Source organism: Podarcis muralis, chromosome 18, assembly GCF_964188315.1.
Source record: "Podarcis muralis chromosome 18, rPodMur119.hap1.1, whole genome shotgun sequence".
In the NCBI taxonomy this organism is placed as follows: Eukaryota; Metazoa; Chordata; class Lepidosauria; order Squamata; family Lacertidae; genus Podarcis; species Podarcis muralis.
In genome coordinates, this window is record NC_135672.1 from 9,843,773 (window position 1) to 9,860,698 (window position 16,926).

The 16,926-nt window shown below is 52.0% G+C and overlaps 1 protein-coding gene across 5 annotated transcripts in view; it reads right to left on the reverse strand.

Annotated features, from left to right (window-relative positions):
- The window catches only part of LOC114588386 (transducin-like enhancer protein 1), a 40,510-nt gene that overhangs the window by 20,796 nt on the left and 2,788 nt on the right, over positions 1-16,926 (reverse strand). Inside the window, exons 3-7 of one of the 5 annotated variants that reach the window (XM_077921927.1) lie at positions 15,081-15,223; positions 14,233-14,296; positions 13,665-13,709; positions 5,904-5,966; positions 4,546-4,587 (exon numbers count right to left, since the gene is read on the reverse strand). In XM_077921927.1, coding sequence (XP_077778053.1) covers positions 4,546-4,587; positions 5,904-5,966; positions 13,665-13,709; positions 14,233-14,296; positions 15,081-15,223 — 357 coding nt within the window. Of the gene's footprint in view, positions 1-4,512; positions 4,588-5,903; positions 5,967-13,664; positions 13,710-14,232; positions 14,297-15,080; positions 15,224-16,926 lie in introns of all 5 variants that reach the window. The other 4 variants (XM_077921926.1, XM_077921929.1, XM_077921928.1 and 1 more) reach the window with 4 other exon arrangements.

Consider the following 16,926-nt stretch of genomic DNA (forward strand, 5'->3'; position numbering starts at 1 on the left):
CACGTCTGGCTGGCACCCTGAAAATGGTGTTTGGGGAAAGAGCACGGCTGGCTGGCTGGCACCCTGAAAATGGAGTGCTTTGGAAAGGGAAAGGCTGGCTGGCACTCTGAAAATGGTGTGCTTTGGAAAGGGCATGGCTGGCTGGCACTCTGAAAATGGAGTGCTTTGGAAAGGGCACACCTGACTGGAACCCTGAAAATGATGTTTGGGGAAAGGGTACGGCTGACTGGCACCCTGGAAATGGAGTGCTTTCAAAAGGGCATGGCTGGCTGGTACCCTGAAAATGGTGTTTGGGGAAAGGGATGGCTGGCTGGCACTCGGAACACGCGAAAACCTCCCGCTGCCAAGTCCTCCTCAGCAGACACAAACCTGCCATCCTTTCCTAGAGCTCGCCGGCTCCAGTTCCAGTCTTTCTGCCGCTGTGCGTTATCACGTGCCCTCCCCCCCCCCCCCGTTCCAGACGCCCCACTCAGGACTCCCCAGCCTCTTGCGCTAAATCCAATTACCCACAGCCATTATCATTACCGCGTCCCTCCGGTTAGAGCCTTTTCTAATCCGCTCATTAACCGCGGCGATGGAGCAATCTGCCGCCCCTGCCAACACACCTTTAAAAGGGCTCCCCTTTCTCCCTCCCTCCCTGTAAGATTCAGGATGGTATCCGTGCTGAGCTCTCGTGAGCGAAAAACACAAGAGGACCCGGGAGAAATCAGATTCGGTTTGCATTTAAAGGCAAACCTAGGAAATTGCACACCGAAAGGGCAGAACCGCCTCTCAAAATTTGCACCATCCCCAAATTCTGCATCGCTCGTTCGAGCAACCAAATCTTCTACACACACACACACAAACACACAAAGCACGCTTTGAGAGAGCGTGTTAAAACACATTTACCCACGCACACCTATGTGAAATTAATGTGCAAATCAAGCGTCACGTTATGAAAACTCCTGAGGGTTTTTTGGCTGCTTTTCGGGAGTTGCGGTTGGGTTTTCGTTTTACAATCCAGAAGTATACGCTTCTTAACAAACAAATTTTGCTCTGGAAAACTGTATACGAAGCAGAACTAGATACCTAAAAGTATTCATCGCCAGTGTGTGTGTTTATATATTTCTTTACACAGTGGAAAACCTTGGTTTTCGAGCGTCTCGGAAGCCGAACGTTTCGGTTTCCGAACGCCGGAAACCCGGAAGTAATCGCTTTCGTTTTCAAACGCTTTTCGGAAGTCGAACGGTTTCCATTGTGTTTTTTCCAATTTCCCCCAATGACTTTGATGACCGCCCTTTGCCCCTCGGTTGTCGAACGTTTCAGAAGTCGAACGGTCTTCCGGCACGGATTGCGTTTGACAGCCGAGGTACCATTGTATTGACATAATTCATAATATATCTGAAAGGCCGTTAAGTAAAGGTAAAGGGACCCCTGACCATTAGGTCCAGTCGTGGCCGACTCTGGGGTTGCGGCGCTCATCTCGCTTTATTGGCCGAGGGAGCCAGCGTACAGCTTCCGGGTCATGTAGCCAGCAGGACTAAGCCGCTTCTGGCGAACCAGAGCAGCGCACAAAAACACCATTTACCTTCCCGCCAGAGTGGTACCTATTTATCTACTTGCACTTTGACGTGCTTTCGAACGGCTAGGTGGGCAGGAGCAGGGAGCGAGCAACGGGAGCTCACCCCGTCGTGGGGATTCGAACCACCGACCTTCTGATCGGCAAGTCCTAGGCTCTGAGGTTTAACCCACAGCGCCACCCGTTAGAAGGATGATAATAAAGACCTGTTGGACAGCTGCCTTAGGAGGCGATGTTGGAGGTATTGCAAGCAGAAGTTGGACAACTGTTTCCCAGGGATGTTGCGCTTGAATCAAGCAGAGGTGTTTTGTGCTGGGGGGGGGGTATTAAATATTCCAACCTGAAAAATACTTGGCCATGGGTCTCAGACTGGCCATCGATTTGCCCAGTGCGATGGAGAAGAAAAAAGGGGGTTTCCGACTGGGGAGAAAACCTTTCATTGCATAAATAGAGAGAGCCTGTCAACGTCATTGTGTAACTTTCTATAGCAGTGATACCCCGTGCGTCTGCTTCCAGGTTAAGGCTAGCGTCAAGGTGACTCGTTCTCCTGGAGAGCAGAAAGGGGGGCAGGTTTCTTAGATCGGGAGGAGCCCCCCCCCCCCCCCCCCGCTGCTGAGCTACAAATCTCACCAGTCCTCTTAAGAACCGTAAAAACTCCAGGGTAGCGTCTTGGATCAGACCGTCTGGCGCAGCATCCTTTTCCGCAAGACACAAACGGAAGACCACTTCGTGCCCCCCCCCTCCGAAAATGGTTCCTGGAAGCCTTCCTGGCTCCGACTGCGGAAGCAGCCATCGAAAGCCCCCTGCTTGGCGAATTTGCCTAATCCTTTTTTGAAGCCATCCCAAGTTGGCAGCCATCGCTGCCTTGTGGCGAATCGAGTTCCCACGGTCTAACTTTCCAGCCAAAGGAACTAGGGGCTTTGTATTCTCTGCCCTGAATCGCCCAGCGGTCAGTTCCCTCGGTCCTAGATTTTCCCTAGCCGGTCGTTTTCGGTGGGGTGCCTAGAATGATGGTCAACACTGGCCTCTGTCCCTCTTTCCTTCCTCTGATGCCCTCTGGCGTCTCTGTCTCCCAAAGGCTTGCACAGCTGTTTGTTGCAGCAGCCCTGGCTACAAGCTCCCTGTGCGAATGGTGCCTCTGGGGCTGGCCAGGGGGTGCTGGGTGCCAGGAGCTGAGGTGGCCTCGGAGTAAGCAAGCAAACGGGCGAGGGAGCCCAGACTGCCAGCCCTTGCTGTTGGGAATGGGCAGGCAAGTCCCAGGCCCCTATGGGGCAGTTTGAGGAGGCACCTGTCTTTGGGGCGGGAGGGGGCAGCTTAGAGACCGGGGGGGCGGCGGCAGCGGCTGCCCAGAGGACTCCCCAGAGAGGGGAGAAGAGGGGAGGCTGGGGGAACGCTCCACAAGGGAGGGTGTTCGAAAAGGAGTGAGGGGCTGCCATCTCTGTGGTCATAACTGGGCTCCTGAGACCCCCCCCACGGGTGCCGCAGAAATAACATATAGTGGTAAAGTAAAGGTAAAGGTACCCCTGCCCGTATGGGCCAGTCGTGTCCGACTCTGGGGTTCTGCGCCCATCTCACTTAAGAGGCTGGGGGCCAGCGCTGTCCGAAGACACTTCCGGGTCACGTGGCCAGCGTGACAAAGCTGCATCTGGCGAGCCAGCGCAGCACACGGAAACGCCGTTTACCTTCCCGCTAGTAAGCAGTCCCTATTTATCTACTTGCACCCGGAGTGCTTTCGAACTGCTAGGTTGGCAGGCGCTGGGACCGAGCAACGGGAGCGCACCCCACCGTGGGGATTCGAACCGCCGACCTTTCGATCGGCAAGCCCTAGGCGCTGAGGTTTTACCCACAGCGCCACCCGCGTCCAACATATAGTGGTACCTCGGGTTAAGTACTTAATTCGTTCCAGAGGTCCGTTCTTAACCTGAAACTGTTCTCAACCTGAAGCACCACTTTAGCTAATGGGGCCTCCCGCTGCTGCCGCGCCGCCGGAGCACGATTTCTGTTCTCATCCTGAAGCAAACTTCTTAAGCTGAAGCACTATTTCTGGGTTAGCGGAGTCTGTAACCTGAAGCGTAAGTAACCTGAAGCGTATGCAACCCGAGGTACCACTGTAGTTGGTCAAGGGAGCCGTGGACTTGAAAAGGTTGAAAACCTCTATCCCCCATGCATAATTTTTATAAACTACTGCAATGCGCTCTATGTGGGGCTACCTTTGAAGGTGACCCGGAAACTACAACTAATCCAGAATGTGGCAGCTAGACTGGTGACTGGGAGTGGCTGCCCAGACCACATAACACCGGTCTTGAAAGACCTGCATTGGCTCCCCGTACGTTTCCGAGCACAATTCAAAGTGTTGGTGTTGACCTTTAAAGCCCTAAACAGCCTCAGTCCTGTATACCTGAAGGAGCATCTCCACGGCCATCGTTCTACCTGGACACTGAGGTCCAGCTCCGAGGGCCTTCTGGCAGTTCCCTCATTGCGAGAAGCAAAGCTACAGGGAACCAGGCAGAGGGCCTTCTCAGTGGTGGCGCCCGCCCTGTGGAACGCCCTCCCACCAGATGTCAAAGAGATAAACAACTACCTGACATTCAGAAGACATCTTAAGGCAGCCCTGTTCAGGGAAGTTTTTAATGTGTGACATTTTAGTGTATTTTTGGTCTTTGTGGAAGTCGCCCAGAGTGGCTGGGGAAATCGAGCCAGATGGGCGGGGTACAAATAATAAATTATTATTATTATTATAAACTAGAAAGCCCCCCCAACGCTGCAGAGGAAGCGTTCCTTTCCTGAACCGTTTTCCCCTCATTTCGATGTGAGGGATAAGGATGGGAGTTATAGTTCAGCGACACCCAGAAGCTCAAAGCCACGCAACCCCGTAGTTAAAGGGTTTGGGGTGGGGTGGGGAGGAGAGGACGGCTTCGGGCTCCCCCAAGGGAGGGAAGTGGGGGTCCACATACCCCGATTGAAACATTCACTTCTTCCATAGTCACCTGCTTGGCTCGTTCGACCGCTTGAACCACTTGTTGTTGATGCTGGAGGAAAAAAGGGAGAGGAAGGATAATTTAACGAGCGAATCAGAAAATAAAAAAGGTCGGGGGTCCATCGAGGCTGGCAGGCAGGTGTGGGGGGCTCCCTGGTCCTGAATGGGGCAACTGTGCCCCCGAAGGACCAGGTGCGCAGCCTGGGGGGTCATTTTGGACTCACAGCTGTCCATGGAGGCGCAGGTCAGTTCTGCGTCCAGGGCAGCTCCATCTGGTTCGCAGGATGAGACCCTCCCTGCCTGCGCACTGTCTCGCCAGCGTGGTGCATGCTCTGGTTATCTCCCGCTTGGACTACTGCCATGCGCTCTCCGTGAGGCTGCCTTTGAAGGTGACCCGGAAACTGCAACTAATCCAGAATGCGGCAGCTAGACTGGGGACTGGGAATGGCTGCTGAGACCATATAACACAGGTCCTAAAAGACCTTCACTGGCTCCCAGTATGGTATGCAGGCTGAGACCCTACCTGCCCACGGACTGTCTCAGCAGTGTGGTGCATGCTCTGGTTATCTCCCGCTTGGACTACTGCCATGCACTCTCCGTGGGGCTGCCTTTGAAGGTGACCCAGAAGCTACAACTAATCTAGAATGCGGCAGCTAGACTGGGGACTGGGAGCGGCTGCTGAGACCACATAACACTGGTCTTGAAAGACCTACATTAGCTCCCAGGACGTTTCCGAGCACAATTCAAAGTGTTGGTGCTGAGGGGGATGGAATGGAGTGCCTTCTGGAAGGGCATGGCCGGCGGGCATCCAGAGCAAAAGTACACCATTGCTTTAAACTTTGGGTGAGTGTCTCACTTGCAACCGTCTACACGTCCTGCCACTAATAATATCAGGCCCTCACATCTATAGGACGCTGAGCATCTGTTGTAGGGGAAGGAAAACTGGGAAGAGGGAATGGAGTCAATTGCGAAAGGGCATGGCTGGCATTCCGAGCCAAGAGCACCCCGTGCTGCAAAGTTCAGTTTGAAGGCTTCGCATGTAACAATAGCAACACTAATGAATGTTCTGGCTAGCAGACCCCCTTGCATCTGTTGTAGAGGAAGAAAAATCGGGAAGAAGGAATGGAGTCGATTGCGAAAGGGCATGGCTGGCATCCCGAGAAAGAACACCCCGCACTGCAAGGCTCTCCAAAGCTCAATTTGAAGGCTTCTCTTGCCTTATTAACACTAATAAATGTTCTGGCTAGCAGTCCCCTTGCATCTGTTGAAGGAGGACGGGAAACCAGGAAGGAGAAGGAATGGAGTCAATGGTGAAAGGGCATGGCTGGCATATTTTTAGAAGAGCATGTGCGAAGACGAGAAACTCACCTCCTGGGACAAAAAAGGGATGAGCTGTGCACAGATGACGTTGAGTCGCTTGGCAATCTCCGTCTGCAAAGGCAAGGAGGAGAGACAAGAGAGGAAAAGGAAGATGGCAGGCTTAGACAGAAAACAGAGCTGGGCATCGATGCTTCTCAGCTGGAGGCAAACAGTTAAATCGGGGGCCGTATAAACCCCCTTAACGGCTTTAATCAGTTGAGACCTTCTCCCCCTATAAATTCCCATTTGGCCACTTCGATCCGTGACAGGTTAACACATGCTCTGAATTTGCAAGAATTTGCAAGTGCCTGTGGAACTCCCTGCCACTTGACGACAAGCGGGAACCGTTCTCTTTTGCGACCCATGCTAAAAACATTCTTCCTGAGACAAGCCTCTCCAGAGGCTCAGTTTTAATTTGTTCTTCGTCAACTGTTACCTTTTTTTAACCCTTTAATTATCACAGGTAATTTTCCTTGGTGGATAATTTTATTGTTTTCTCCTTTGTTTATTTTTTGAGTGTTTTCTTTGTGGAGTATAAAAGGTAAAGGGACCCCTGACCGTTAAGTCCAGTCGCAGATGACTCTGGGGTTGCGGCGCTCATCTCGCTTTATTGGCCGAGGGAGCCAGCGTACAGCTTCCGGGTCATGTAGCCAGCAAGACTAAGCCGCTTCTGGCGAACCAGAGCAGCGCACGGAAACGCCATTTACCTTCCCACCGAAGCGGTACCTATTTATCTACTTGCACTTTGATGTGCTTTCGAACTGCTAGGTGGGCAGGAGCAGGGACCGAGCAACGGGTGCTCACCCCGTCATCGCGGGGATTCGAACTGCCGACCTTCTGATCGGCAAGTCCTAGGCCCTGTGGTATAACCCACTGTGCCACCCGTGTCCCTTTTGTGGAGTATACACTTAGATAAATAAAAGAGCAACCGGCCTTGCATCTCCCCGTTTTCCTCGCGCAACCACTATGCGCCACTACCTTCCCGCCTGTGGCAGCGGCACCTTCATTCAGAGTAAGGACGAGGAGCCTCGTGTGGCCGGCCTCCTGACACTTTCAACTGGCCCTCGTGATCCCCCCTAGTCCGGCTGCATTGTTGTTGTTGTTGAGTCGTTTAGTCGTGTCCGCCTCTTCATGACCCCTGGACCAGAGCACGCCAGGCCCTCCTGTCTTCCACTGCCTCCCGCAGTTTGGTCAGACTCATGCTGGTAGCTTCGAGAACACTGTCCCACCATCTCGTCCTCTGTCGTCCCCTTCTCCTTGTGCCCTCCATCTTTCCCAACATCAGGGTCTTTTCCAGGGAGTCTTCTCTTCTCCTGAGGTGGCCAAAGTCTTGGAGCCTCAGCTTCAGGATCTGTCCTTCTAGTGAGCACTCAGGGCTGATTTCCTTCAGAATGGAGAGGTTTGATCTTCTTGCAGTCCATGGGACTCTCAAGAGTCTCCTCCAGCACCAGAATTCAAAAGCATCCATTCTTCGGCCATCAGCCTTCTTGATGGTCCAGCTCTCACTTCCATACATCACTACTGGGAAAACCAGAGCTTTAACTATACGGACCTTTGTCGGCAAGGGGGTGTCTCTGCACCCTCCTATAAATGCAACCCAAAACCCAAAAGCTTAGAAGTCTCCCGTTTCTACACCGCTTCGCGTGAAACGAAAACCTCGCGGCAGAGAGACCAGATGCTTGATCGCACATCCGCCAAACACAGGGAGGGGGAAACCGAGGCAGAAATAGAGGAATCGAGGCACCGCCAGCAGGTACTTTCTGGGAAAGATTTAATTCTCTCCCGGGGCTGGCAGTAATGGATTCTCCCTCCTTAATGCACCGATGGGCAGGGTTGGCTCCTGGGGGAAGAGCCAGACTCCAATTCACTCGCGCTCGTTAATGTTCAATTTAGTGGCACTTTAATGCTCAAGGTATGAAAAACGATCAGGCCCGGCTCGGCAGGCTTTCCCCCCGCCCCACCCCTGGTTCTCCGCAGCCCCCACAGCTTCCTTTGCCAGAGACCTCTCCCCTTTCCTGCGGGGGAAATATATATATATATTTATCGACAGCCTGCTTCTGCACGCAGAAATCGCTCTCCCGCCTTCGCCCGAAAGGCAAGAGCGATTAAGCAGAGTTTGGCTTCTTTGCAAAACCACAGCAAAGCGTTTCTTTGCACGCCCCCCTCAAATAATAATAATAATAATAATAATAATAATAATAATAATAATAATAATACTTAGGCTACGGGTACAATAAATCTGTAGGGACGTGGGTGGCGCTGTGGGTTAAACCACAGAGCCTAGGACTTGCCGATCAGAAGGTCGGCGGTTCGAATCCCCGCAATGACAGGGTGAGCTCCCGTTGCTCGGTCCCTGCTCCTGCCCACCTAGCAGCTCGAAAGCACACCAGGGAAAGTAGATAAATAGGTACCGCTCCGGCGGGAAGGTAAACGGCGTTTCCGTGCGCTGCTCTGGCTCGCCAGAAGCGGCTCAGTCCTGCTGGCCACATGACCCAAAAGCTGTACGCCGGCTCCTTCGGCCAATAAAGCGAGATGAGCGCCGCAACCCCAGAGTCGGCCACGACTGGACCTAACGGTCAGGGGTCCCTTTACCTTTAAAATTAATCAGCAGACCAGAAACTGGGGTTTGGGCTGCGTTTGTGTGAAGCCACAGTGGAGCGTTGCATTGGCAAGTACTGATGTCCACAGTAGGATGGGAAAAAGGCGGCCTTTTCGGGTAAAAGTCATGTCTGAATTTAGCTCCTGCTTCCACTGGATTAAAAGATAATAATATTGGAGTTGTCTGGGCACAAACTCGGGAGTTTCAGTGCACAAAACAAGGTTGTGATCCCCCATGGCATTTCTAAAGGTACAGCTATCTGGCCACACTGAGCGGGGCTTGTTTGGAATTTGAACCCAGAACCTCACATTTCCTAAGTAACAACAACAACAATTTATTATTTAAACCCTGCCCATCTGGCTGGGTTTCCCCAGCCACTCTGGGCGGCTCCCAACAGAATATTAAAAACACGACAAACATCAAACATTAAAAACTTCCCTAAACAGGGCTGCCTTCAGGTGTCTTCTAAAAGTCAGATAGTTGTTTGTTTCCTTGACGTCTGGTGGTAGGGCGTTCCACAGGGCTGGCACCACCACTGAGAAGGCCCTCTGCCTGCTTCCCTGTAACCTAACTTCTTGCAGGGAGGGAACCGCCAGAAGGCCCTCAGAGCTGGACCTCAGTATCCGGGCAGAACGATGGGGGTGGAGACGCTCCTTCAGGGATACTGGGCTGAGGCCATTTAGGGCTTGAAAGGTCAGCACCAACACTTTGAATTGTGCTTGGAAACGTACTGGGAGCCAATGTAGGTCTTTCAGGACCGGTGTTATGTGGTCTCGGCGGCCGCTACCAGTCACCAGTCCAGCTGCCGCATTCTGGATTAGTTGCAGTTTCTGGGTCACCTTCAAAGGCAGCCCCACGGAGAGCGCATTACAGTAGTCCAAGCGGGAGATAACCAGAGCATGCACCACTCTGGCGAGACAGTCTGCGGGCAGGGAGGGTCTCATCCTGCGTACCAGATGGAGCTGGGAGACAGCTGCCCTGGACACAGAACTGCAACCTCAACGGACCCTGCTTGGCTTTGCAAGGAGTGGGAATTGCGAGGAAAGCACAGAAAATTGAATCTCTGTGGGAGAAGGGGGAAATTATTCACATAGGTCTCACTAAACCCCATCAAACCCTCCGAGTTGAACCCTCATCCAGTTTCCGGGTCCGTAGCTCAGTGATGAAGCATCTGTATTGCATGCTGAAGATCCTGGGTTCGAGTCTCGGGCTAGGGGAGGGACTCCCTGTGTAAAACCCCAAAGAGCTGCTACCAGTCAGTGTTGCTGCTGCTTCTTTGGCAATCCATCGTAGCCAAGTCAGATTGTCTTCCATAAACACGGTTTTAACAGTGAGTCTGTAAGTGACTGTGGAGGCCAATTCTGGATCCACACATCCTTCCACAGTGGGGACATAGGTTTCCGGGCAGGAGTCGATCACAGTGAGGGTTTGCCAAATGTGCCTTCCTCTTAGCACATTTCTCCCTCGCGTCCTGAGTTCGAGTGTCTTCAAAGCCCACAACACCTTTGGTAAAGGCTGTTCTCCAACTGGAGCGCTCGCAGGCCAGCGTTTCCCAGTTGCCGGTGTTTATACTACATTTTTTAAGATTTGCCTTGAGAGAGTCCTTGAACTTCTTTTGTTGACCACCAGCTTTCCGTTTTTAAGTTGGGAATAGAGTAGTTGCTTTGGAAGACGATCATCAGGCATCCGCACAACATGGCCAGTCCAACGAAGTTGATGTTGAAGAATCATTGCTTTGACACAGGTGATCTTTGCTTCTTCCAGTACACTGGCATTAGTTCGCCTGTCTTCCCAAGGGATGTGTAAAAATTTTCAGAGACACCGCTGATGGAATCTTTCAAGCAGTTGGAGATGGCGTTTATAAGTGGTCCACGTTTCACAAGCGTGCAGTAAGGTTGGTCCCTGCTCCTGCCAACCTAGCAGTTCGAAAGCACGTCAAAGTGCAATTAGATAAACAGGTACCACTCTAGTGGGAAGGTAAACGGCGTTTCCGTGCGCTGCTCTGGTTTGCCAGAAGCGGCTTAGTCCTGCTGGCCACATGACCCGGAAGCTGTACGCCGGCTCCCTCGGCCACTAAAGCAAGATGAGCGCCGCAACCCCAGAGACGGTCACGACTGGACCTAATGGTCAGGGGTCCCTTTACCTTTTAACTGTTGATAAATGGGATGTGGGTGGCACTGTGGTCTAAACAACAGAGCCTAGGGCTTGCCGATCAGAAGGTTGGCGGTTCAAATCTCCGCGTTGCTCTGTCCCTGCTCCTGCCAACCTAGCAGTTCGAAAGCACGTCAAAGTGCAAGTAGATAAATAGGTCCCGCTCCGGCGGGAAGGTAAACGGCGTTTCCGTGCGCTGCTCTGGTTCGCCAGAAGCGGCTTAGTCCTGCTGGTCACATGACCCGGAAGCTGTACGCCGGCTCCCTCGGCCAGTAAAGCGAGATGAGCGCCGCAACCCCAGAGTCGGCCACGACCGGACCTAATGGTCAGGGGTCCCTTTACCTTACGATGTATGTATGCTTGTTTTAAATTTTTTTTGGAAAATTAATTTTAAAAAATTGAGGGGGAAATAGAAGTTTGTGGGTTGGCGGTGAGCAAGAAGGATCCGTCGGCACGGTCAAGGCGATAACTCCAAAAGCAGCCGTCCCCGCAAAAGCCCAGCTCCTATTTGTCACGCAGGGGCTGTCAAGAGCCCAGAGTTACGAGCCCTTGTTAAAAGGTGAGGGTTTGGGGGGAGAGCGAGAAGGAGGGGGGAACCCCCCCCCCGCAAGGAGCGCAGACAGGCTGTTGGCAGCCGACCAGCAGCACCTGAAGTCAGCTGTAAATCTTGCCAGAGGAAATGAACAAGGGGGGGGGCAGCGGTTGTGGGGTGTGGAGAGAGCTGGCAGTAGGAGAATTCCAAGCGGGAGCGAAATTAAAAAGACGAAGCGTTGTGGGGAGGACGACGAGTCGGAAAAAAGACCTGATGGAGGTTCTGCCAGATGGTCCTGAGCCATGCATAGGCTTCTGCCCAGATCGGACGGGGGGGGGGGGTCTTCCTACACACACACACACACACACACACACACACACACACCCTCCTCTGGGCAGGCACCAGGTGCCAGGGCACAGCAAGGTAGCTTAAGACCATGGGTAGGCAAACTAAGGCCCGCGGGGCCATATCCGGCCCAATCGCCTTCCAAATCCGGCCCCCGGACGGTCCGGGAATCAGCTTGTTTTTACATGAGCAGAATGTGTCCTTTGATTTAAAATACATCTCTGGGTTATTTGTGGGGCCTGCCTGGTGTTTTCACATGAGTAATAATAATAATAATTTTTATTCATACCCCGCCCTCCCCAGCCAAGGCCGAGCTCACAAGCAGCAATAAAAACAAAGTTAACAAACAAACTTAAAAACAAAATTAAAATACATTAAAACATTGAAACATTAAAATATGTGCTTTTATTTAAAATGCATCTCTGGGTTATTCGTGGGGCATAGGAATTCATTCATTTTCTTTCCTTTCCAAAATATAGTCCGGCCCCCCACAAGGGCTGAGGGACAGTGAACTGGCCCCCTGCTGAAAAAGTTTGCTGACCCCTGTTTGAGAGTATCGGGGGGATGGGGAGCAGGGTTCGAATCCTAACCCGCTCGGTCCCCCATAGCTGTCAACGTTTCCCTTTTTTAAAGGGAAACTCCCTTATTCCGGATAGGATTCCTCGCAAGAAAAGGCGAAAGTTGACAGCTACAGCTCGGTCCCTTGTGAGCATAGCTGTCAAACGTCCCTTATTTGGCGGGACAGTCCCTTATCCCAGCGCAGTGTCCCGCTGCAGTCCCTTATTGATGATGTCCCTTCAATTTCCCGGGTTTCAAAGGAAGCAGCTCCTCTCCCTCCCTCTCTGCCAGCCAGGGAGGAGGGAGGCTCCAGCTGTGTTGCTTGGCTGCGTTGCTCACCCAATAAGGAGTCTAAGAACGACTGGGGGGTGGAGCTTGCATGCCTTGTGCCAATCAAATCGGCCGCGTTGCCTGGGGACTCGCCTTTGCTAAGCGCTTCCCAGCGGAGAGGTGACGGTGGTTTTCCTTGCTGCATCCCCTTTGCCAGGTTGCTGCGCTGTGGGAACCACCGCTTGAGGCTTCGTTTGGCTGCTGGCTGGGCTTTCTGCCTTTGGCTCGGAGGGGCTCAGAAGTTGAACATACCTGTGCTCTGAAAATCCCTTATTTTGGCTGCTGATCCCTTATTTTCAAGGCTGCTGGTCCCTTATTTTCAAATCTATAAGTTGACAGCTATGCTTGTGAGTAGCCTTACGGGGCCAATGGCAGGGCTGTTTTTTGGATGAAATTGCAAGGGGGGGAGAGGTGTGGACATCACCTGGGGCTCCCTGTAGGTGGGCCACAAATGCAACACATTAATGCCTCTGGGAAAGGTCGGAAGAGGAGTGTTGAAAGGCAATTGCTGCCTCTGAACGGTGGAGGGAGAATGGTGTTTGTAGCCCAGAATTTGCCCAAGCTTGCTTTGTAGCTGCTCGAGGCCACAGAAAGCACAACAAAGAGGTAGCCAGTCTTAACCTCTCTCGGGAAGCAATGCTGCAATCTGGGGGCAGCCACAGAAAAGGCCCTGTTCTCTCGCACAACACTCGCCACGCTTCTACGGTTGGCAGGGCCAAGAAAACTGCAAACAGCTTTAAAACGCAGGCAGGGGTGGATTTAAAACAAGCAGCCAAATAATAATTTGAATTGAGCGGAAAAGGACAAATAATAAATAGATTTAAATCGGATATGCGGCGATATTGGGCATAAGCAGATAGGCGAAGGGTAAGGGGTTTGATCTTCTTATTTGGTAACTTTAACCGGATGCGTACATTTGTTTGGAAAATGAGAAATAAAATAAAATATAAAATAAAATAAGTCCGATTCCTGGGAAAACACGGGCGTACGGCAACCCTAGGAAACGGAGTAGGACCCACAGCCCTTCCTTGGATATTGATTATTATCGATTACCATCGTTCGTTACATTTGTACATCCCCCTTCAATTGCTATTCTCAGCAAGGCTCACTTGCCGTCTAGATTGGAAGATCTTTGGGGCAGAGACCCTGCATGATTTTGCTTCCCCCTACACACGGAGGGGCCTTATCAGATCAGAGCGAAACACATACATAGACAAACACATCTATAAATAAACACATCTATAAATAAACGTACCTGTTTGTGCATTTCAATGTTCAAACCATAGGACATTTCGTAGTACTGCAAAACAAAGATTTTTATTTTATCTTTCTTAAGAAAGAGAAAATTTCCTGTGCATATAAGAGTGCGGTAAGTCACGGCTTAAAGGTAAAGGTAAAGGGACCCCTGACCATTAGGTCCAATCGTGACCGACTCTGGGGTTGCAGCGCTCATCTCGCTTTACTGGCCGAGGGAGCCGGCGTACAGCTTCCGGGTCATGTGGCCAGCAGGACTAAGCCGCTTCTGGCGAACCAGAGCAGCGCACGGAAACACCGTTTAGCTTCCCGCTGGAGTGGTACCTATTTATCTACTTGCACTTTGACGTGCTTTCGAACTGCTAGGTTGGCAGGAGCAGGGACCGAGCAATGAGAGCTCACCCCATCGCGGGGATTCAAACCGCCGACCTTCTGATCGGCAAGTCCGAGGCCCTGTGGTTTAACCCACAGCGCCACCCGCGTCACGGCTTAGGGACCCTCTTTACACCATCATCCGACCCTTCGCCCCCCCCAAAAAACCCCCACATTTGCCCCAGTATGGCACTTACCATGACATAATGCCTCTGGATTTCTGTTTTTTCCGTGGCGAGTTTCTCACATTCCAGTTTCAAGCTGCAAAGAGAAGAGAACGGACGAGGGAAGATCAAAAATTATATCAAAAATTACTGATCTGGTTATACCAGGGGTCGGCAGTATACCCATGGGCTGGAAGCGGCCACGGAGGCTGTTTAACTGGCCCACGAACCGCACCCAAACTGAGCCACATGCTCGGCGAGTCCCCACATGCTGCGCTAAACCGGCGCAACACGGCGCGAGGACTCTCATCCGCGGCGCCGGAAATCGCGTCTGCGCATGCCAAGACGCCGGAAATCGTGTCTGCGCATGTCCGCGGTGGCGGAAATCACTTCTGCGCATGCCCAGACGCCGGAAATCGCGTCAGCGCCTGTCCGCGGTGCCGGAAATCGCTTCAGCGCATGCCCAGACGCCGGAAATCGCTTCTGTGCATTCCCAGACGCCGGAAATCGCATCTGCGCATGCCCAGACGCCGGAAATCATTTCTGCGCATGCGCAGATGACGGAAATCATATCTGCGCATGCCCAGATGATGGAAATCGCATCTGCACATGCCCAGATGACGGAAATCGTGTCTGTGCATGCCCAGATGACGGAAATCGTGTCTGCGCATGCCCAGATGACGGAAATCATGTCTGTGCATGTCCGCAGTGCCGGAAATCACTTCTGCGCAGGTGCAATTTTCAGCGTCTGGGCATGCGCAGACGTCACTCTGCGCTGGTCCGGCCCACGAAGGGTCCGCCCCCTTGCCTATACTATTAGAAATACATAGACAGGTCATTATGAACCCCACCCAGCCCAAAAAAGAACCTGGCCGTTTTACCTGTGGTACTGGTTTTGCAAGAACTGGAATTCCTCCTTGATCCGGTCCAAAATCTCCGGGTAAGTCAGCTTCAGGGACTGGGGTGCCGTCGAGACGACGCTGGTTGCGGCGGCAGTGACCACGGGCGCTGCCTGCAGGTGACCCTGGGAGACAGGTAGCGAAAAGGCCAATCACCACCAACTTCAGACCATAAGGAAACAGGAGCTCGCCGGGTCTTCGGAGAGCTCACAGTCCCAGGTTGTCAAAAAAGGTGATTTATGTATGCCGCTACTGCGCCCCCGTGTTTCGTTAGCCAAAAAAATGTAAAACGAGCGAAAGGAGAATGGCAACTTCAGTTGACGGAATATGCACAACTGGCAGACTTAACATATAGAATAAGAGAACAATAATATATGTTTAGAGAAGACAGGATAACGCTTATTTAATATATGGGGGGGGGGGAATAATTGTGTACAGCTGAAAATGCCGGCAGCCTTAAGATAAATTCAACAGTGTAAATAAGTTTTGATGGATGCAATGATGGAATACTTGAATGGTATAAAAAGGTAAAGGGACCCCTGACCATTAGGTCCAGTCGCGGACGACTCTGGGGTTGCGGTGCTCATCTTGCTTTATTGGCCGAGGGATCCGGAGTACAGCTTCCGGGTCATGTGGCCAGCATGACTAAGCCGCTTCTGGCGAACCAGAGCAGCGCATGGAAATGCCATTTACCTTCCCGCCAGAGCGGTACCTATTTATCTACTTGCACTTTGACGTGCTTTCGAACTGCTAGGTTGGCAGGAGCAGGGACCGAGCAACGGGAGCTCACCCCGTCATTGCGGGGATTCGAACCGCCAACCTTCTGATCGGCAAGCCCTAGGCTTTGTGGTTTAACCCACAGCGCCACCCGCGTCCCTTACTTGAATGGTATAGTTTTTGCAAAATATGCAGGGGTTTATGGTATGCAAAACGAACCATGGCAAGAGAAGAAGGGAAGTCATTGATATCTTTAAGGATGTGAAATGAGTATTTTAAAAGGCAAAGGCTCACCTTTGGGGGCCCAAATCACGTTGCGAAAATTTAGGTGTGTGTTATAGATTCAATGGCGCATTTACATTCGCCAGCAAACTTTTTCTTTTCTTTTCGAGGTTCTGAAAGTTGGGGTGCGCTTTAGACTCGATGGCAAATTAGAGAAGCTTTTAATATTTGATGCATTACTGTATTTTAATATTTTGTTGGAAGCCGCCCAGAGTGGCTGGGAAAGCCCAGCCAGATGGGCGGGGTATAAATAATAAATTATTATTATTATTAAAGGTAAAGGGACCCCAGATTGTTAGGTCCAGTTGTGACCGACTCTGGGGTTGCGGCGCTCATCTCGCTTTATTGGCCGAGGGAGCCGGCGTCCAGCTTCCGGGTCATGTGGCCAGCAGGACTAAGCCACTTCTGGCGAACCAGAGCAGCGCACGGAAACGCCGTTTACCTTCCCGCTGGAGTGGTACCTATTTATCTACTTGAAATGGCGTGCTTTTGAACTGCTAGGAGGGCAGGAGCTGAGACAGAGCAATGGGAGCTCACCCTGTCCCGGGGATTCGAACCGCCGACCTTCTGATCGGCAAGTCCTAGTCTCTGTGGTTTAACCCACAGCGCCACCCGCATCCCTATTATTATTATTATTATTAGACTCAAGTAAATACAGTTGTACCTTGGTTCTCGAACAGAATCCATTCGACTCCTGGAACCATTCAAAAACCAAGGCACGGCTTCCAATTGGCTGCAGCCAAGCGGAAGCCGCGCCGGACATTCGGCTTCTGAAAATCATTCGAAAACCGGAACACTCACTTCCAGGTTTCGATTGTTCGGGAACCGA